Source organism: Miniopterus natalensis, chromosome 14, assembly GCF_054644295.1.
Source record: "Miniopterus natalensis isolate mMinNat1 chromosome 14, mMinNat1.hap1, whole genome shotgun sequence".
Lineage (NCBI taxonomy): Eukaryota > Metazoa > Chordata > Mammalia > Chiroptera > Miniopteridae > Miniopterus > Miniopterus natalensis.
The window spans coordinates 6,852,865-6,870,303 of record NC_142094.1 but is presented as its reverse complement, the minus strand read 5'-3'; the positions used below and the strand labels follow the sequence as shown (position 1 = coordinate 6,870,303).

The 17,439-nt window shown below is 47.1% G+C and overlaps 1 protein-coding gene across 6 annotated transcripts in view; it reads right to left on the bottom strand.

Moving 5' to 3' along the window:
- Positions 1-8,384: 8,384 nt before the first annotated feature.
- Positions 8,385-17,439, bottom strand: part of LDB3 (LIM domain binding 3) — a 60,155-nt gene continuing 51,100 nt past the window's right edge. For all 6 annotated transcript variants that reach the window (XM_087824247.1, XM_087824246.1, XM_016214748.2 and 3 more), the window contains 2 exons: positions 14,308-14,423; positions 8,385-9,518 (listed from right to left, as the gene is read on the bottom strand). In XM_087824247.1, the coding sequence (XP_087680373.1) occupies positions 9,429-9,518; positions 14,308-14,423 (206 nt within the window). In that variant the 3' untranslated portion in view covers positions 8,385-9,428. The remainder of the gene's footprint in view (positions 9,519-14,307; positions 14,424-17,439) is intronic.

Genomic DNA, 17,439 nt, shown 5'->3' with positions numbered 1-17,439 from the left:
CTGAGCTCTTTGCTCTAGGTGTGTCCCTCTTGTAGGTGTCCCTTTTGTGGTTTCTTTATGTTCTCCTATTGTGGTTGGGTCTAGATTGTCATTGATCAGTCCTTGGGAGGACCCTCCTCTCAGGTTGGCTAACTGTGTTTCAGCCCCAACCTTGTCATGTAAGCTGTTATATGGGTGCTGGCCAGGCAGGCCAATACACAACTAAACTTCCAGGAAACAAGAGGTATCTTACAAATATCTTGACAGTCACAATCAAAACGACCCATGTGAAAACAGAACTGGGAGAGTGAAGGGAGAACACACACACACACTAAAAAAAAAAAAAAAAATGCTTAAAAAAAAAGAAAGAGAGGAAGAAAGAAAAGTAACACTTAGAGAGAGAGATGTATATTGTTGTTAATAGTGGTGAAAATTTAGAAAATAATAGTCTAAAATGTAAAAAATAGAGAAGCTACTGGGAGATAACAGAAGCAGAGAAAAGATTCTGAAAGAAGGGCCAACACAAAATTAAGGGAGAGAATAGGAATAGGATAATAGTTGAAAATGAGATAATAAAAATACAATAAAGAGAATACGAAAAACTAACAATCAAACAAAAATACAGGAAGACAGAAGGGAGGATAAGAAAAGAACAAAAGAAAAGAAGAAAAAGAAAAAAGAAAAGAAAAAAAGTTATGCCAATGGATAGAGAGGAGAGAGAGAGAGATGAAGCCCAGGCAGGGAGGGAGTCCCGTAAGAGATTTGGGGGAAACTATAGAGAAAAGCAGTAAACTTGGGTAAGATGATAAAGTCCCAGTTGTTGAGCAAGGATATCAAGAAAGTCTTGATAGTAGAAGCAAGGATAAAACAAAACAAAGCAAATAACCAAAACAAAACTAAAAACAAGCTAAGCAAGACAAAATTCTGTTATAAAAAAGAGAAAAAAGTTTAGTTAAAATGTTTAAAAAATATAATTTTTTTATTCATTCTAAAATTTTAAAGAGAAGAAAAAACAAATAAATTTTCTCCCCTTTCTCTTCTTCCTAAGGAGAAACGAGAAAAAACAAACACACACACACACACAAAACAAAAACAAAAACAAAACAAAACAAAAAAACAGAAGAAAAAAAGACAGTCAATCAGGTGGGTTTCTTCTGGGAAGCTTGTGTTGTCTGCGGGTCACTGTTTTGTGGGCTGATTTCCGTTCTCCTGGGAGGTGCTTGTGTATCACCCACCATCCAGGTTTGGCTCTGGTGTCCTTAGGTAAATGGTTGGTCTGAGGCTCTCCGTGGGCCACCTCCTCTTGTCAGCTATTTTGCAGCCTTGTAGTGGCCTGGTCTTGCTCCAGAGTCTTCTGTAGTCTTTAGGGTGCAGGGTGGCTAGTGTAGCCCAGGGTATCACTCCCCTTAGAGGAGTCGCTGTCAGGCGCTCATTGTGGAGACGTTAGTCTCTGCTCCACAGCCAGCTCCTCAGTCCCTACCCTGTCCTCTGGTTCTAGTTCCCCAGGCTCTGTCCTGATGCAGCTTCAGATTGATTTCAGCCTGCTGCCTTTTCTGTGTGGGCCGTTTCAGCAGCCTGGGCTCAGTGGGTTCGATTAAAGAACATTCTGGTGAGCTCTTTGCCTGCCCAGCCCCCAGCAGGGGTTTCAGCGTTTCCTCCAGCTCCCAAAGGACAGTCCCTGAGAGTCTTATTCCTGTAAAGTCCCCCTGTGAGCTGCTCTCCCTTCCCCTCAGGACTGTGCCCTGCGGGGTGTCTGGGGCCTCCGTGAGCGGGACACGCCCCTTTCCTGTTGGGGGCGGGGCTCCTGGCTGCAGGAGAGGCAAGCAGGTTCCGCCCCTCCCTGCTCAGCTCTGGTTGGCTGGTCGCACCAGGCCCGCCCCTCAGACAGTCCACTGTGCAGACCCCACTCCCAGCCTCTGCTGGTCTGTCCCCCAGTGCACCCCGGGAAGGTGGGAGCCTGTTCCGAGATCAAACTTGCAAATGCACAAAGCAACACGCAGGCAGAGAGTCCGCCCTGCAAGGCCCCACCGCCAGCGCAAAGGCCCCCAGGGGGAGGGGACCCAAAGTCAGTTCCACGCAGCTCCCCACACTACTGATCTCAGCAAAGCTGGGGCGGCTCCACGGGTCATCACGGCGCCCCTCAGGGCTGGTCACAGATCCCAGCCCCTGGGCACCGGGAGCTCAGGGCGGGAGGGCTCCTCCCCTCCCCCACACCACGCAGATTCAGTGCTTTCTGGGGCTCAACACAGTGCCCCACAGGGAGGGAGAGGGTCCCCATGTGTGGCCGCTCAGCGCAGTCGTCTGGTCCCTTACCACTCGGTGCCACAGACCTTCGGACAGCCTTCCCTATGGTGGGCACCCCGAGCATTAGACGGTCGCAGCCGCCACTAGAAGCTTTGTTTCCCTAGGAAGGCGCCGTCTGCCATTAGAGGCTTTGTTTCCAAGAAGACACTGTCCCCTCCTCTCCTTGCAGACTCACCACTCCCCTGGGTCCCTCTGCCCTGTGCGCGGGGCGCTCCTTCCCCTCTCTGCTCCGGCTGTGGGGTCCCCACTGTTGGATGCCGTCCGCAGGGCTTTGCAGCCTCCAAGCCTCAGGGCTCAGAGCCCAGCACAGGCTTCAGGGGGGCCTCCCTCTTCCTACGCCCCCCCCCCTTACCGGACTCCGTGATGTCTCTTCAAGTGCTCCCCACTCGCACTCTGTCCACTCAGGTATGTTTCTCTGGTTTTTCCAAGCTTGCTACATAGGATTTTAGGAGGAAATTGAGTCCGTGGCTGGGAGCAGGGGCTTCTGCTTCTTCTCAAAGGGCCACCATCTTCCCTCCCTGCTCTTAACTTCTTGAAGGAAAGATTTCAACCACGAGAAAAGCAAAGCAAACGAGAATTTATTGGCCTCAGCAAAAACACACCTAGGACAGTGAGACAAGGAAGGGCACAGAAGAAGCAACAGGAGAGCCCAGGCGGGGCTGCGCTGGCTCACTGAGAAGTCAGAGACAAGGGGGCCTTGAAGAGGGTACTGGGGGTTAGCCTCGGATGAGCTGCCGCTGCCCATTGCTCCCCTGGTTGCAAGTCTCCTGGGGCCCCTTAGAGTTTAGGGGATACTGTGCCTTGGCTTAGGGGATGGAGAAGGGGAAAGGAATGGCACAGGCATGCTCCCCTGGAGAGAGCTCCAGCTGGGTCCTTTGTGTTGAGGGTATTTATCTCTCTTGCTGGTGGGACTCTTAGGGGATTCCTGGGAGTGTCTCAATAGGGTGAATATGCATCAGCTTTCCAGGTGTGGTCTTTCAGGGTCATGGTCTCCACTGATTGGTTGGTGCCAGGGCAGAGGGTCATTAGTCAACGCATCTGGTCCTGAGGCAGCTACAGTGTCACTTGTCTGGTTTTCCTGCTCTTCTGGGCCTGGAGCTGAAATACAACTGAGGCCTAGATGTTATCTTTAGGGAGGAAAAGGTCAGGGGGTCTAAACCTATGACCAGCGATGTGAAAGGTCAGGGGAAGGTCCAAACCACCACTTGACCAGCGATATGAAAGGTCAGGAGGGCCTGAGCTGCATGATGTGCCTGGGAAGAAAGGTCACCCTGGGAGCAAGTTCCTTGTCCTCCCAGTTTTGCCCCTTCCTAGGCACCCAGGGCTTTCCACCCTGGTGACCTTCTGTACCTGTCCTGTTGCCCTTTCTCTGCTCATGTCTGTCTAACTGCCTAAAACAGTCAGACATTTATATAACTTACAGAGTGATTCCCCCCAAATAAATTGTTTTTAAAAGAAAACAAATCTCTAAACAGTATGTATAGTGTGCTTCTAATGCAGTGAACAGTGTGTGTGTGCACAGTGTTGTGTGGGTGTGTGTTCAAGCACAGGCTCCTGTTTCCCAGGTTTGGGAAACAATTCTGGGCCCACAGAGCTCAGCTTTCCAACTTGCGCCATGGACACTTTATCAGAACTACTTGATAAACAGCTTTAACATTTTCTCAAGTGAAAGTCTCATAGGAAAAGTAAAATCCATTCTTCCATCAAAAGTGAGGTTCCTGTAGTCAAATCTTCTCTCTCTGCCATGGGCAGGCGCGCGAAGGCCTCACCTGGCGTGTCCTACAATAGCCTGCCAGCACCCTGTGCTCGCCATCTCCCTGCCCCGCCCGCTCCTTGCCTCTGCTCTCAGGCCCTGTGCCTTTGCTGTGCCAAACGTGTTCCCTTAAAGCCATCATATTTATTTCCCCCCTGTCTGGAACACTCTACCTCAGACTTAGGCATGGTTGGTTTCTTCTTATCATTCAGACCTCAGCCCAAATGTCACCTCCCCAACAAGGTCTTCCCTGATCACTCAAACAAAAGTAGCTACTCCAGCCCCCAACACATCAGTTTATTTTTCCATAGCGCTCATTGTCTCAAATGGTATTTATTATGTATTACATGCTTATTGCTCATCTCTTCCCTTTAAAGTGTGAGCTCTATGAGAGCAGGAGGCTGGTCTGGATGGTCATCCTCCATCCCTGCAACAAAGCCTAACCACTTGTGAATGTCTATGGCATGAAAGGATGAACTGCTGCTCTGGAATATTACCCAGCAACCAAAAAGAAATGAGCTCTCGCACCATGAAAAGACATGGAGAAAAGTTAAATGCATATTGTTAAGTGACAGGAGCCAATCTGAAAAGGCTACACACTGTATGATTCTTGCTATATGACATGCTAGAAAAGGCCAAACTATGGAGACAGTGAAAAGATGAGTGGTTGTCAGGGTTAAGAGGGAGGTAGGGATGAATAAGTGGAACAGAGAGGATTCTTAGGGCAAATCTTACGATACTACAATGGTGGACACGTCATAATACATTTTTTCAAACCCATAGAGTGTGCGGCACCAGGTGTGAGCCCCAATGTAAACTATGGGCTCTGGGTGACAGTGACGTCTCAATGCAGGTACATCGATTGTAGTATATGTACTGACCGGGTGGGAGTGTTAACGAGAGAGGCTACACGAGTGGGGTCAGGGGACACATGGGAAGTCTTTATGCCTACTGCTCAATCTTGCTGTGAACCTAAAACTGCTCTAAAAATAAAGCACAAGTTGTAGAAGTGGTTTAAGCGTGTAAGTGGAACATCAAGAAAGATTATTTGACATTGGGATTGTTCAGGGAAAGCTAGAGTTCAGGAAAGCCTAAACTCAAACTATAGGCAGTGTTTTCCAATTGGAGTTCCATATTCTGTGCTGAACTAGTTAAAGCGTTTCTTTGCCGAGGGGCTGAATGCTCACCCAGCTCACGCACCTGTACTGTGAATCTCTAGAGCGAATAGCACATGTAGCTATTTCCTGACACTTGATCCAAAGCCCATCCTTTGTGCCATGTCTCTTTTATGAATGAGTCTGACCCAGCTGAATGCCAGTGTTACCCTGTGGAGAAGCAGGAGTGGCGGCCTTGGGTTCTGACCCACTCTATCGGTGATAATAATAACGAATATTTGTACTGCAATTTTCTTCCAAAAGTTGTTGCATTTGGTTCTCAAACTATCACGGTGAGGCAGGTGCTGTCACCTTCACTTTCAGGTAACAGGCAGGTTAGTGGGACCCGTCCGGCGTCACAGGCAGTGCTGGATCCTCCCTGACGGCAGCGGGCCCTGCTCCGCCGAGTCGGAGCCCACGCGGCTCTCTGGCTGGGGCGCCTGCTGGGGGCCACTGCCCTTTCTGCGCCTAAGCCCTCGTCTGGAGGCTGCCCACGTGCTCTCTCAGACCCTGCCAAATTTCCATTCCTCCCTCACCGATAGCTTTAAAAAGGACTGAAATAATGAGATCTTTCTACTTGCAGTTGCATCGCTCTTTCAAAATCTGATTCCGATGCTCAAGATCAAATTATGAAAAATGTGCCTTTCTTTTCAAGTAATGCCTAGAACCAGGATACCTTGAAAAAGAACTGGTTTATTAAGCACAGTGTCCTTGGAAGGGTCTTCATTTTGTTTTTTTAATGTCATAAGAGGATTTTCCTCTGAGCTTATTTAAAAACTAAAGATATGGAAAAAATATAGCAACTTTTCTAGATATGAAGCCATTTGGAGCAAAATAAAAATAAATATGAAATATTTAATCACCAAGTAGCTAAATAAATAAACTTTTCCAAAAGAAAGGCCACGCCTAGCCTTCTGCATACCACTTACCTGGCACTCGGCTGGCGCAGTGTGTTCTTCACGTAGGAACTGCCTCTGGCCACACAGAGGCCAGCACTGCAACTGACTTGTATTGTTTTTCCTCCACAGGGAATTCTGTTTTGTCTCGAACTTTTATTTGTGCCAAATAGGGAAAAAAAACCTTCTTTTGGTGTCTCATGAAAACACTGTACACAGAAAACTATATTTGCAGTCTTTTTTGGAGTTTTATTTTGCTAAAAAGTAGAATTCACATGGGCAGAAAAAAGAAAAACATGCCAACTATTTTTGTGCACACCTCTAACACACATTTTCCACTTCTGAAATCTTAAAATTAAAAAAGAAATCTCACAGCAAAAGTATGCGGGTTGAAAAGTTAACATTAGAAAACTGAGATTCCTAAAAAAAAAAAAAAAAAAAAGGCAAAGCTAGGTTCCTAACACCAACACTGCAAGTATAAGTCACTCCGCTGCAAAAAGTCAGTGCTTACAAATGTTAAATAAATGTCAGCAATAAGGAGACAGGAAACGCATACTCCCCAGCATGAACTATTAAAAATTGTGTTTGGTGTTATAGGCCATCCAAGGTGTTAACTAGAAATAGATACAACCTTAACCCTGACACTACACAAACACGGAGGAAACCATATTCAAACCTACCTCCTTTCCCTGCTACCTTAAAAAACTTTTTATGTTTGCTTTGTGTTTTGGTAAACAAAAGAGTCCCTCAGAATCTACACCAGCTCTGAGATGTAGAAAAACTGACTCAATAAATGACTATGAAGCTCTCCTTTAAGATAGTTCACTTTTCCTTTTAATGATCACATGTATGTGTGAGTGAGTGTGTAAACCCTTTTAAAAGATATTTTTGGAAACTTAACTCTAGGAAACTCTTTCCTTTCCTCAAGACCAGTCCCTGATAATTTAATTGTTTTGTTTTGTTTTGTTTTGTTTTAGAGAAAGCCTGCCTAGAGCCTTTCTGTATGTCTGCAACTTCTTGTCCCTGTACATTTGAACTTTCCAAAAATAACAGAATGCTCCAAGGTACTTGTTTGCAGCTCCTGAAAAACCTGCAGCACTCCCCACAGAGTTTACTCTGCCTAGGGCTTCCTACTCCCTTTCTCACAGCACCAAGCTAAATAAGGGCCCCGTGGCAGGAGCACCTTATGTCCCTCCTGGTGCTCCCTGGGAGACACTGGTGGTTTTACCCTTGGAATGAAACCCAGGCTTCCTGCTAGGGACACATCTACCTGCTCTCTCTCCCTTGGGGAGAAGGGACATGTTCAGGTAAAAGGCAGTCCCTGGAAGCTCAGTGCCCAGAAAAAAAACATGTTCTGATGCTTCTCAGAAAAGACTTCAGGTGTGCAAATAGAAAACCCAAAACAGGAGTGAGCAGAGGAGGAGGAGTGCGTTGGGAGAGTGCCTGAGTATTGTGCTCAAGTGGGAAACATCCACCCAAACTGCTCACTTCAGTGCACATCCAATGAGCATAACAGTGTTTCCTAAAAGGGAGAGGCCAGGGACCATTTCCAACCTCAGGAACTACAGCTTCTCTCTTTATCCCCAAACAGCTTCAAATGCCTACTTAACGCAAACTATTACTAATATTTTAAAGAAGTTTAAAGGTCCAAGTCTATTTTAATAAATACTTAAATAATTGCTTCATCAACCCAGCTCATACATTTTCAAAATATTGGCCAAAATGGCAAACGAGTATGGATTAGTCCATCTTTTCCTTCCAGCAGTCAGCACAGTGGTGCATAACCAGTGAGGTGCGTCTGCAGGAGCACGGGGAGAGGGTGCTGATCCGTCTGCAGGAGCAGGGGGAGAGGGTGCTGATCCGTCTGCAGGAGCAGGGGGAGAGGGTGCTGATCCGTCTACAGGAGCAGGGGGAGAGGGTGCTGATCCGTCTGCAGGAGCAGGGGGAGAGGGTGCTGATCCGTCTGCAGGAGCAGGGGGAGAGGGTGCTGATCCGTCTACAGGAGCAGGGGGAGAGGGTGCTGATCCGTCTACAGGAGCAGGGGGAGAGGGTGCTGATCCGTCTGCGGGAGCAGGGGGAGAGGGTGCTGATCCGTCTGCGGGAGCAGGGGGAGAGGGTGCTGATCTGTCTGCAGGAGCAGGGGGAGAGGGTGCTGATCCGTCTGCAGGAGCAGGGGGAGAGGGTGCTGATCCGTCTGCAGGAGCAGGGGGAGAGGGTGCTGATCTGTCTGCAGGAGCAGGGGGAGAGGGTGCTGATCCGTCTGCAGGAGCACGGGGAGAGGGTGCTGATTCAGGGGTGGCCCTGTCCACCCCTGCGTTCTGAGGCTGACAGAGTGTGAGGCTCCTCTTCCCCACCCAGGGTTGGGCATGTTCTCAGCCCATTTGCTACCCTGTTTCAGGCACTGTCTCTCTCTTCCACAGGCCCCAGCCTGCTGGGGGCAGGGCTGCCAAGGAAAACATCATAAGAGAGCATAGGACCGGGAGTGAAAGACTTGCACGTGACTGGGCATTCACGCTCAAGAACCTCACAAAGCAAAACAAAGGCCAGACAGAACCCAGAGCCGTTTTTAAATCTCCACACACAGCAAAACAAAACTGGAAAAACCCAATTTCACTTTCCTGTCTCAATTCAAACAGGAGCCAGCCCTTCTGGACATCGGTGTTGCCGACTGGGAGAGGGGAGCCCTCAGCAGCGTGAGCCAGAGCCTTCCTGCAGCTGACCCGTTGCCCCTCGGCTCCCAGGAGACATCGTCTGCATGTCTGGCTCCCCTTAGAAGGGTCAAGTTTGTTCGGTCTGAAGTCTGATGCTGAGGGACAGCTCCATGACACTAGTAACGGAACAACACTTCCTTTTTTGGTGAGGAAAGCCCAATCGGTCTGAGCTAACAATCTCTCAGCTCTGGCTCTAAAAATACCCAGCAGCGCGAACTGTTTGGCACTTTATTCTGTTTGCCAGGAGGGCTCTAAACTCCACAGAATGCTGCCAGTTCTCAGCAACTGCCCGCTCTGCCCCCGCTCTCAGGGCCTCAGGAAGTGTATCACTTTGGGAAAGTTACTTTTTGTTTCTCACTTTTGAGTTCTTGGAGCTCTCTCCTAAAGATCTGAAGTACAATTCCAGTCTTGGATTAGTTACTAGCTTGGTTTAGGGATCTTCATTTGGATTCTAGTCTGAACTATGCAAATACACAATCTGTGTACAGAAGAAAGGACTAAAACTATACTTCAAAAGAGCTCAGTTGCTTCCAGTCTTCCCCCTTTCCTCCGAAAAGAAACACCAGCCTTCTTGAAGCCTGTCGCCAGAGGCAGGGGCACTCCCGCCGGTACGCAGCAGACGCCAGGCTCCCTACACGTTGATGGCGTGTGCGTGCTTCTTGCACAGGGGTTTGTCCTTCTTGGAGTAGAACGGCTGCCCCTCCAGATTCACATGGCAGACCTGCAGGGAAGACAGGCCAGGGTGACGGAGCGCCGGGCGCAGGGGGCGCGGGAGCGGCTCCGCCACCCCTTCGGGAAGGCGCCGTCACGGCCACGTGCAGGTGGGCAGCAGGCAGCAGCCCCTCTCCCACGGAAAAGCTAGCAACGGAAGCCAGCTGGATGAGTTAAACCATATAAAACTGAAGACTTCCAAAGAGGAACGTGGAACAAAACTCAAATTAAATTAAATTAATGGAACAGAGAAATATACATGATGAAGACCAACTGAAACTATCCAAAAGTTAACAAGAAACCCATACAAGTTCATAAGTCGGTATCGACAGAGATGATTAACATCTAAAGAAATACTGTTAGTAAACTAACAAACACATGAGAAAAATTACCCTCACTCATAATTAAAGGAAAAAGAAAACCTCCATAATACCACTAGAGAATTATTAATTTAGTAAAATAAAAAATCAAACGAAGCAAAAAACCCTCAATAGCTTGTCACCTTTAACCTTATATAACTATAGCCAGAAAGTGAAAAAAGGTAATCAGAAGTCAGCAGTGCCAAGGGGATCAGGCCTACTGTGCGCCGCTCGGCACACGGGAATGCTCGGTCTCCTGCAGGGGCTGTGGCCGTGCAGAGAGGCGCCCTGGAGATGTGCCTGCCCTGCACCCCAGTGGCCCCGCTCTGGATAAGTGTATCTTGCAAAAACTATTGCACAGACAAGAAAGCAACGTGTGCTCAACTAAAAACTGAAAACCACTAATATTTCTCTCAATAGGGAGATGATTAAATATTTATGGTACATTTTTCCAATGGAATGCCACCATGAAAAAGATAAATCGAATATGGAAAAGTGAATGCAGGGAAATATTATATGAAAAAAGGCAAAATGATATTTTCCCAAGATGGCAACATATGAGTACAGTTTGAAGATGGAGACATCACTGGAAGAAGGGAGCTAAGTAGTTCTTGGTGAGGTCTGTGGGTCAAGCAGGATGCCAGACACTCTATGTACATGATCTCATTTAATCCTCACAAAAACTTTATGGGATAGGTACGACTTTCCCCCTTTCACAATGGAAAAACTGAGGCTCGGAGCATCCAAGTGTCTTGTTTAAGTCACAGACCTAGTAAGCAGTAGAGCTGGGAACCCATGTCTAGATCTGCAAGATTCCAATTCTAAGCTCGTTTTCCCCACAGGCCACAGCAGAGAGGTGCTGTTTATTTGAAACTGTTCTGGATTCACAAACTTGTGTAGAAGTAGCCCACCAAGTTTTTTAGACTACCAATATATAGGCTGGCCCTGCGTGGGCAATAATGCCAATGTGTCAGAGTCAGCTGGGAAGTCACATTGGCTGGGATTGGCCCCAGCCTCAGAGAGGGCCATGAGGACCCCTAACAGGGAGTAGAATTGGGGGTCACCTCCAGGACACTAACACTGGATGAAGGAGTTCCCATGTATGGGGAGACACAAAGATGGAGAGAGCAACCTATTGAGATGATCTTGGGTCAGTGAGCATGTGTCCACTCCAACAGAGTTGGAGAGAAAAGTGGCATCATGGTGGTCACATGTGCAAAGCCCTGATGGCCAGTTGAGGATGTTATACTTGGGGTCACACATACCTGCCAGTGGGCTCTGGGAGACAGCGACCTGAAAGTGTCTGAAAACATCCCAGGTAGATACAATCAGCTTAGTGTAACCAGGCTCTTATGGTGGCCTCAAGCTGATGATGACAACTTGGAGCCAAGTCCAAGAAGGTGGCACTCAAAATACAACTGGGGATAGGTTTCATGGGAGACAGAAAGGCAGCTGTGACAGTGCTGATTGCTTGTGAGAACTCTGGGATGAGTCAGGCTGGACAGGGTATTGAGAGGACTGAAGACCAAAGAGTGAGGAAGGGCCCAGAGCCTCAAATGTGGCTCACTAATAAGGTGAGACTGATGACAGGAACTGTCTTAGAGAGGTTGTGCTTAGTGTCTTGGGCCAGGAGACTGCAGGCAGGATGCAAGGTGGCTTCCTGGTGGAGGCGGCCCCCAGCCTACTCAGCACAGGGGCATGGCACCTCTCCAGCTCCGTGGTTTAGGAGCATCAGGGCCTGGCTGGGAAGGAGTGGTGACCATGGACAGTGCTGACTACAGAGTAGAAGGCCGTGAAATGGGCCAGGGGCAGCAGCCCTTAGGACTGCTCACAGAACTTATGCCAGCGTCCCTTCCTGACACCCATCCATGCAGGTGGAGGAAGGGCTAGAAACCAACTAAACTTGGAGGAAAAAAGGGGCCAGTAAGATATCTTTCCCCCAGTAAGGTAGGATCCAAACCCTTTTCCTGGAACTCAAGCTCCGAAGGCAGACAGGAGTTGAACCCTCACCCTAACCCACACTGCCTTTCTAAGCCTTCATTTTATGTGCTTGGCACTTTAGAGGTGCTCTCTTGTTCTGTTCTTTAGTTGCTTGTACATTAGCTTTGTTTTCCTTTCAAGATTCACAATTCCTTGAGTGGAGTTGTGCTCCCAGAACTTGGTAATTTGAAAAGGATGTGCTCTCCTGAGATATGGCTGCTGGGAAAACAGCCTGTCAGCTGGAAGAGCTAATCCTGACCTTCCTTTCTTACTAGTGTTGTTTTAAGTTATAGGAAAAAATATACGCTCGTAAAAAGTGACTTGAAAATATAAAGTGATAAAAAGAGAACCAAAAGAAGCCCTCAAAGTTTTCTAAGATTGTATTGTTTTCCAAAAATTAAAACTATGTTCCACTTGGATATATCCTAACAGGACAGTGACTGCCACACAGGGCTAATTTGGGGGAGGGCGTAATGATTCTCCAAAGGATGGGCCTGCCTGGCTTCTTTGGGTGGATCCTTTGGGCAGTGCTATGGGTCTCTCATACTTGACTAGAACTTGTTTGCAATCTCAGCCTCAACAACCCTAAGCTTTACTGCTTCTTCTGATCTCCCTCTGGGACTTGTGCTATCATGATTCTCAGCCAAACACAGCAGGCTTGAGGGAGCAGACCCATGCTCACCTTTGCCATGATTCCCTCTCCATGCGACACAGACCTCTCATCAGCCTGCCTTGGGAGAACAGGCCTTCTGTGCCACTGTTTCCCTGGACCTTCTCCAAGTCTCTTGGATTCTTCTAGAAGTTGGGTAATCAGACTTGCAGGCAGCATCTTAGGATCAGACAAGCCATGGCTTGAATGTAAGGGTCAGAGAGCCATGTTCTGTGCCTTGCTGAGCTGTGGCTCTGTCCCTCTTTGGAGTGGAGGCCCTGATGTATTTAAAGGACTATAAAAGGCAACTAGAGAATCTGTTCAAAGACCTGGAAAATCAGTGTTATGGACTGAATTGTGTGCCCCCACAAATTCATATGTTGAAGTCCCAACCCCCAGTACTTCCAGCTCACCAAGCGTAGGGATCCAACAGTGATCTCATTTGGAAACAGGGTCTTTGCAGAGGTCATTAAGACGTGGGTAAAGAAGAGGTCATACTGGAGTGAGGTGGGCCCTTAATCCAATATGACCTGTGTCTTTATAAGAGGAGAGGCACACAGAGACAGACACACACAGAGGAGAATGCCATGTGATGACAGACACACGGAGGTTAAACAGTCATGTGGTGATGGAGTCGGAGACTGAGGTTATGCAGTTAGAAGCCAAGAAATACTGAGGACTGCAGGCAAACACCGGGAGCGAGGGGCGAGAGCATGGCCCTGCTGACACCTTGAATTTGGACCTCTAACCCCCAGAACTGTGAGAGGACACACTTCTGCTGGCTAAGCCATTTGTTATGGTACTTCGTGATGGCAGACCTAGCAGACAACTACAGAGTGAATTCAGTGCACCCACCAATGGCGGGGGGGGGGGACAGTATAGAAAGAAATTGTAAAACCTGAAATGTATTGCAGTCAACTTTATGACTTTGGTTATCCTATGTCATAAGTCTACAAAATTCTTCAAGTTTAAACTATACAGATCTTTCATACATTCCCAAAATTTACCCTGATCAGCTCTGGTAAAAAGAAAAAGAAGAAGAGAGAATAGTAGCAGTAGCACATTAATTTTCCCAAATTACGTGTAGTCGATGATAGACTGTCATCATGGGGCTTACAGGGATGGCTGCTTCCTAACTCTAACGCAGTATCTAAATGTCAGCAGGCTCACTGCCGTGTCCCCTCCCCAACCCAAAGCCCTCGGAAGGGAAATGCCAATCTCTCATGGTAAAAATGACCTGGTTGTTTAGCAGAAATAAATTGCACATGGTCAGTAGTTAATCTAGGGCTTATCTCCTGGCAACTACATATCAAGAACAAGACCATTTAGGAAAATGAAATGACATTCAGTCCTACTTTCTAAAGGTTGTAGCAAAAGAAACTTTATCTCAGCTTTTCATAGGATTAGTCAATAGCTCCAATCTTGTGTTCCTGGTGAAAATTTAGGGGAAACCCTTGAATCATTTCATCGTACCTAAAACAACTTATAACCATAGGAAGCCATCTACCTCTCTTCAAATCCGAGCATCATTTCCTGCTCCCACCTACTAAGAATGATGCTAGCAAGGCGGGTCCTGGGACTCTGCTGTCCTTAATGAAATGGAGAGTAATAAAGCCATACCACTCAATAAAAATTATTAGTAATAAAACTTTGTTCAACTGTGGCATATCAAGGCATCAGGTGTTTGCCAGCTTTTAAAAACAATCGGAATATTAGAATGCCAGAGTTTAAAAGGATAGTGTTGGTCATCTGGCCCACTTGGTCCCTCCTGCCCCTTCTCAGAAAGTCAGAACCCCAGGCTAAAAACATACTGCACAAATGAAGCAGGTGTCATGCCAGGTGTGTCCCAGAGCTTCGATAAACTTGTCACCAGCCTCCACAGGGAAATCGCAGCCGTGACACTTGGTGCTGAACAGATTGATGTAGTCTGAAATGAAAGGCAGGGTGAGGCACAGCATCCAGGCAGGCCAGGAGGCGCGTCCTGGCCCTATCGACCCAATGCCAGGACAGCCCCCCAGAGCACTGGGCCAGCGGAGTGGGTGAAACCCAATTGGTTACTTGTCATCTTGCAGACAAAGTACTCAGTCACATTTTCCCCCCTTTCCTGATAAGAGCTGGTATTGTGCAGGTTCAGGCTCAGTCACCACCCTTTGCCTGTTTGACTTGTAAACACTTTCTCAAACTCTCATTAACTTTCTGCAGGATAATCTCCCCTGTCTCTGTCACCTCTTATAGCCCAAACAGACCAATCACAAAAAAAGAGAAAAAACCGTATTTCTCAGCAACTATGCTTATTTTGGAAGAACGAGAGCTGTTAACATTTTTAATAGTTATGGACTGCTCTTTGCTTGGTCATTCTTCTGGTATTGGCATTTGTTTTAATAACAAATTTTCACTACTGGAGACAATAATTGAGCTACTTTGTTGGGACGTGTCCCCCAGCCAAAGAGATAATAATAGCAAATGTTATTTTATAATGCGTTAGAGTTTACCAAGCACTCTCACAGAGATGATATTACTTACTAGTGTCTCAATGTCAAGGTCTTTGTACTCCCAGCACAGTGCCTGGCACACATGTGTGTTGAATGAATGAGTGAATGGATGAATAAAGGAATCAGTAAATCAATGAATGAAATTAACCTTTGCAAAATCCCTGGAAGATTGGACTATCACTGTTTTTCTGTTTTGTTTCGTTTTATTTCGTGGCTGAGGAAACTGAGGATCAAAGAGGGGAAGGGCCTCGACAGAGTCACAGCCTGAGTCATGGGCCAGGTCCTGTGCGCTCCACCACAGGAGCTGTCCCCTGGGTCCCAGGGACAGCAGTTCTCCTGCACTTGCTGCAGGCCCTTCCAGGTTCTCTAGAAGAGCTCGGTGACTTTACAAAGCCTTCATTTCCCCAGCAGCGTACTTGTCTCCACAGCTCTGCCGCAGGTGGCTTCCCCTGGCCGTGGTTTCCTGCTCAAATCTCCTGTGGACAGGAGCCTGCTCACTGTCTTGGGCCACATGCTGACAGGCAGAGTGCCATGGGGGTTATGAGTTTGGGTTCTAAAGAAAGAAAGAGCTGGGTTCAAATCCCAGCTCTATTAAAGAATTGTTCAAAACTGAGGCAGGCTGCCTGGCTTCTCGATGCCTCAACTTTCTCATCTATGTAATGGGAATAACTATAGTACCCAACTCATGGAGTTGTTATACAGAATAAATAAGATACTGTACGTGAAGTACTTGGCACAAATCCTCAGAAAGTTGGCTCTTATTTTGAATGTCTATGAATGATGGAAGAAAGGAAGGGAACTGATTCGTGTGCCATGTGTCAACCCACTACTAGTGCTTTTTTATGTGTCCTGTTTAATCTTCACAGCAGCTCTGCAAATAAGTATGATTCCCATTTTAAAGACAAGGAAACCGGAGGTAGAGGCTCCCCCTCGCTCGTAGTGAGGAGCCTGACGGACTCCAAATTTGTGATCCTCTTTCCAGGACTTCATGCTGTCTCGTGATCTACTTGCCATAGGGCTTGGATAAGTTACATCTCTTGCATATTTTTCCGATGTATGGTTTCCCTTTTTGGGTTTAATTATAGTTTGACATGTAAATGTTTTTACATATATCGCAGTCTGTGAACCTTGTTTCTGACCAAATACTTAATTTCTTCAGTAGGCAGAAATCTATCACCGCACCAGAGCTAAGAAAATGCTATTCTGCTCCCTTTAGGAAGCCACAGCAGGCTTGTGGTTCACTGTGCTCTGCAGGAAGTTATCAGTATGGGATGAGAAACAGGGCCCTACACCCGACTCCTGACTTCTCTCTTCTTGCTCCCAGTCAATCTCCAGATGCCCTGGGCTCTCCCCACCTCCATGCCTCCGTGTGAACCAGGACCGGGGCTTGGAAAACCCTCCTCACTTTGTCTACTTGAACCTCTGCAGTCCTTTGGGCCAACCTTCCTTCTGGGAAGTTGTCATCTCCATCCTCACCAGGAGATATGAGATGGCCTTCTAGAGGGCTTCTCCTGGGCTTCCCCTCCCATTCATTCATCCATCCATTCATCTCTTCGCTGTCCACTTATGTACTGACACATCATAAGGTGGTGGGTCTACTTGAGGTGTTTGAAGGCAGAGGCCCCTCCTCTATATTTAGCATCTTGCACAGGAACTGGTACACATTTGCTAGATAAATGGTTCCAAAAAACATTATTAAATAGTAATTCCTTCTCCTGTTGTGAAGCCTATGGTTTTTCACAGATTAAGCTCTTAAAATGGCTTGATTTTATTTCTAGAATGTCTAGTCTCTCCTATAGATTGACTGATCTGTTTTAAACTTAATTCTCTATTGACTTGGAGAATTGCCACTTTGCTTTAAAATTTGGTAGCACAGACCTGAACCTAATACATTTTTTAAAAGCTGATGTTTTCCTCACCTATTCTACAAAAGGAGAACACAGTCCACATTGAATTAGTTTGCACATGGCCTTTCTCACCGGAAGCATAATCTAGTTCCTCATTTATTTCTTCCTTCCTTTATGTCTCCAATTAGGTCGTTACAATTTTCTTCAACTAACTCTCGTCTGCCCTAAGTTGAATTCATACCCTATATTTAATGGGTTTTATTGCTATTGTAAAAGGTCTGTGTTGAAAAAGGGCTTGGTGCTTTGCCAGAACAGTGGTTCTCAAATGTTAGACTCACCTGGAGGGTTTATTATTAAAACACAGATTGCCGTCCCCCTCAGAGTTTCTGATGCAACAGATCTGGGGTGGGGCTGGAAGATCTGCATTTCTAATAGGCTCCCTGGCGACCTTCAAGTTGCTGGCCCTGGGACTACGCATGGATTCCCAAACCTAACTGCATATAAAAATCACCTGGGGGGTACCCCATGAAATTCTGCTTCTGGGGGTTTAACAATCTATCTTCTCTATCTCTTTAAAGTTCCCCCAGGTGGCTGTGATGCCCTG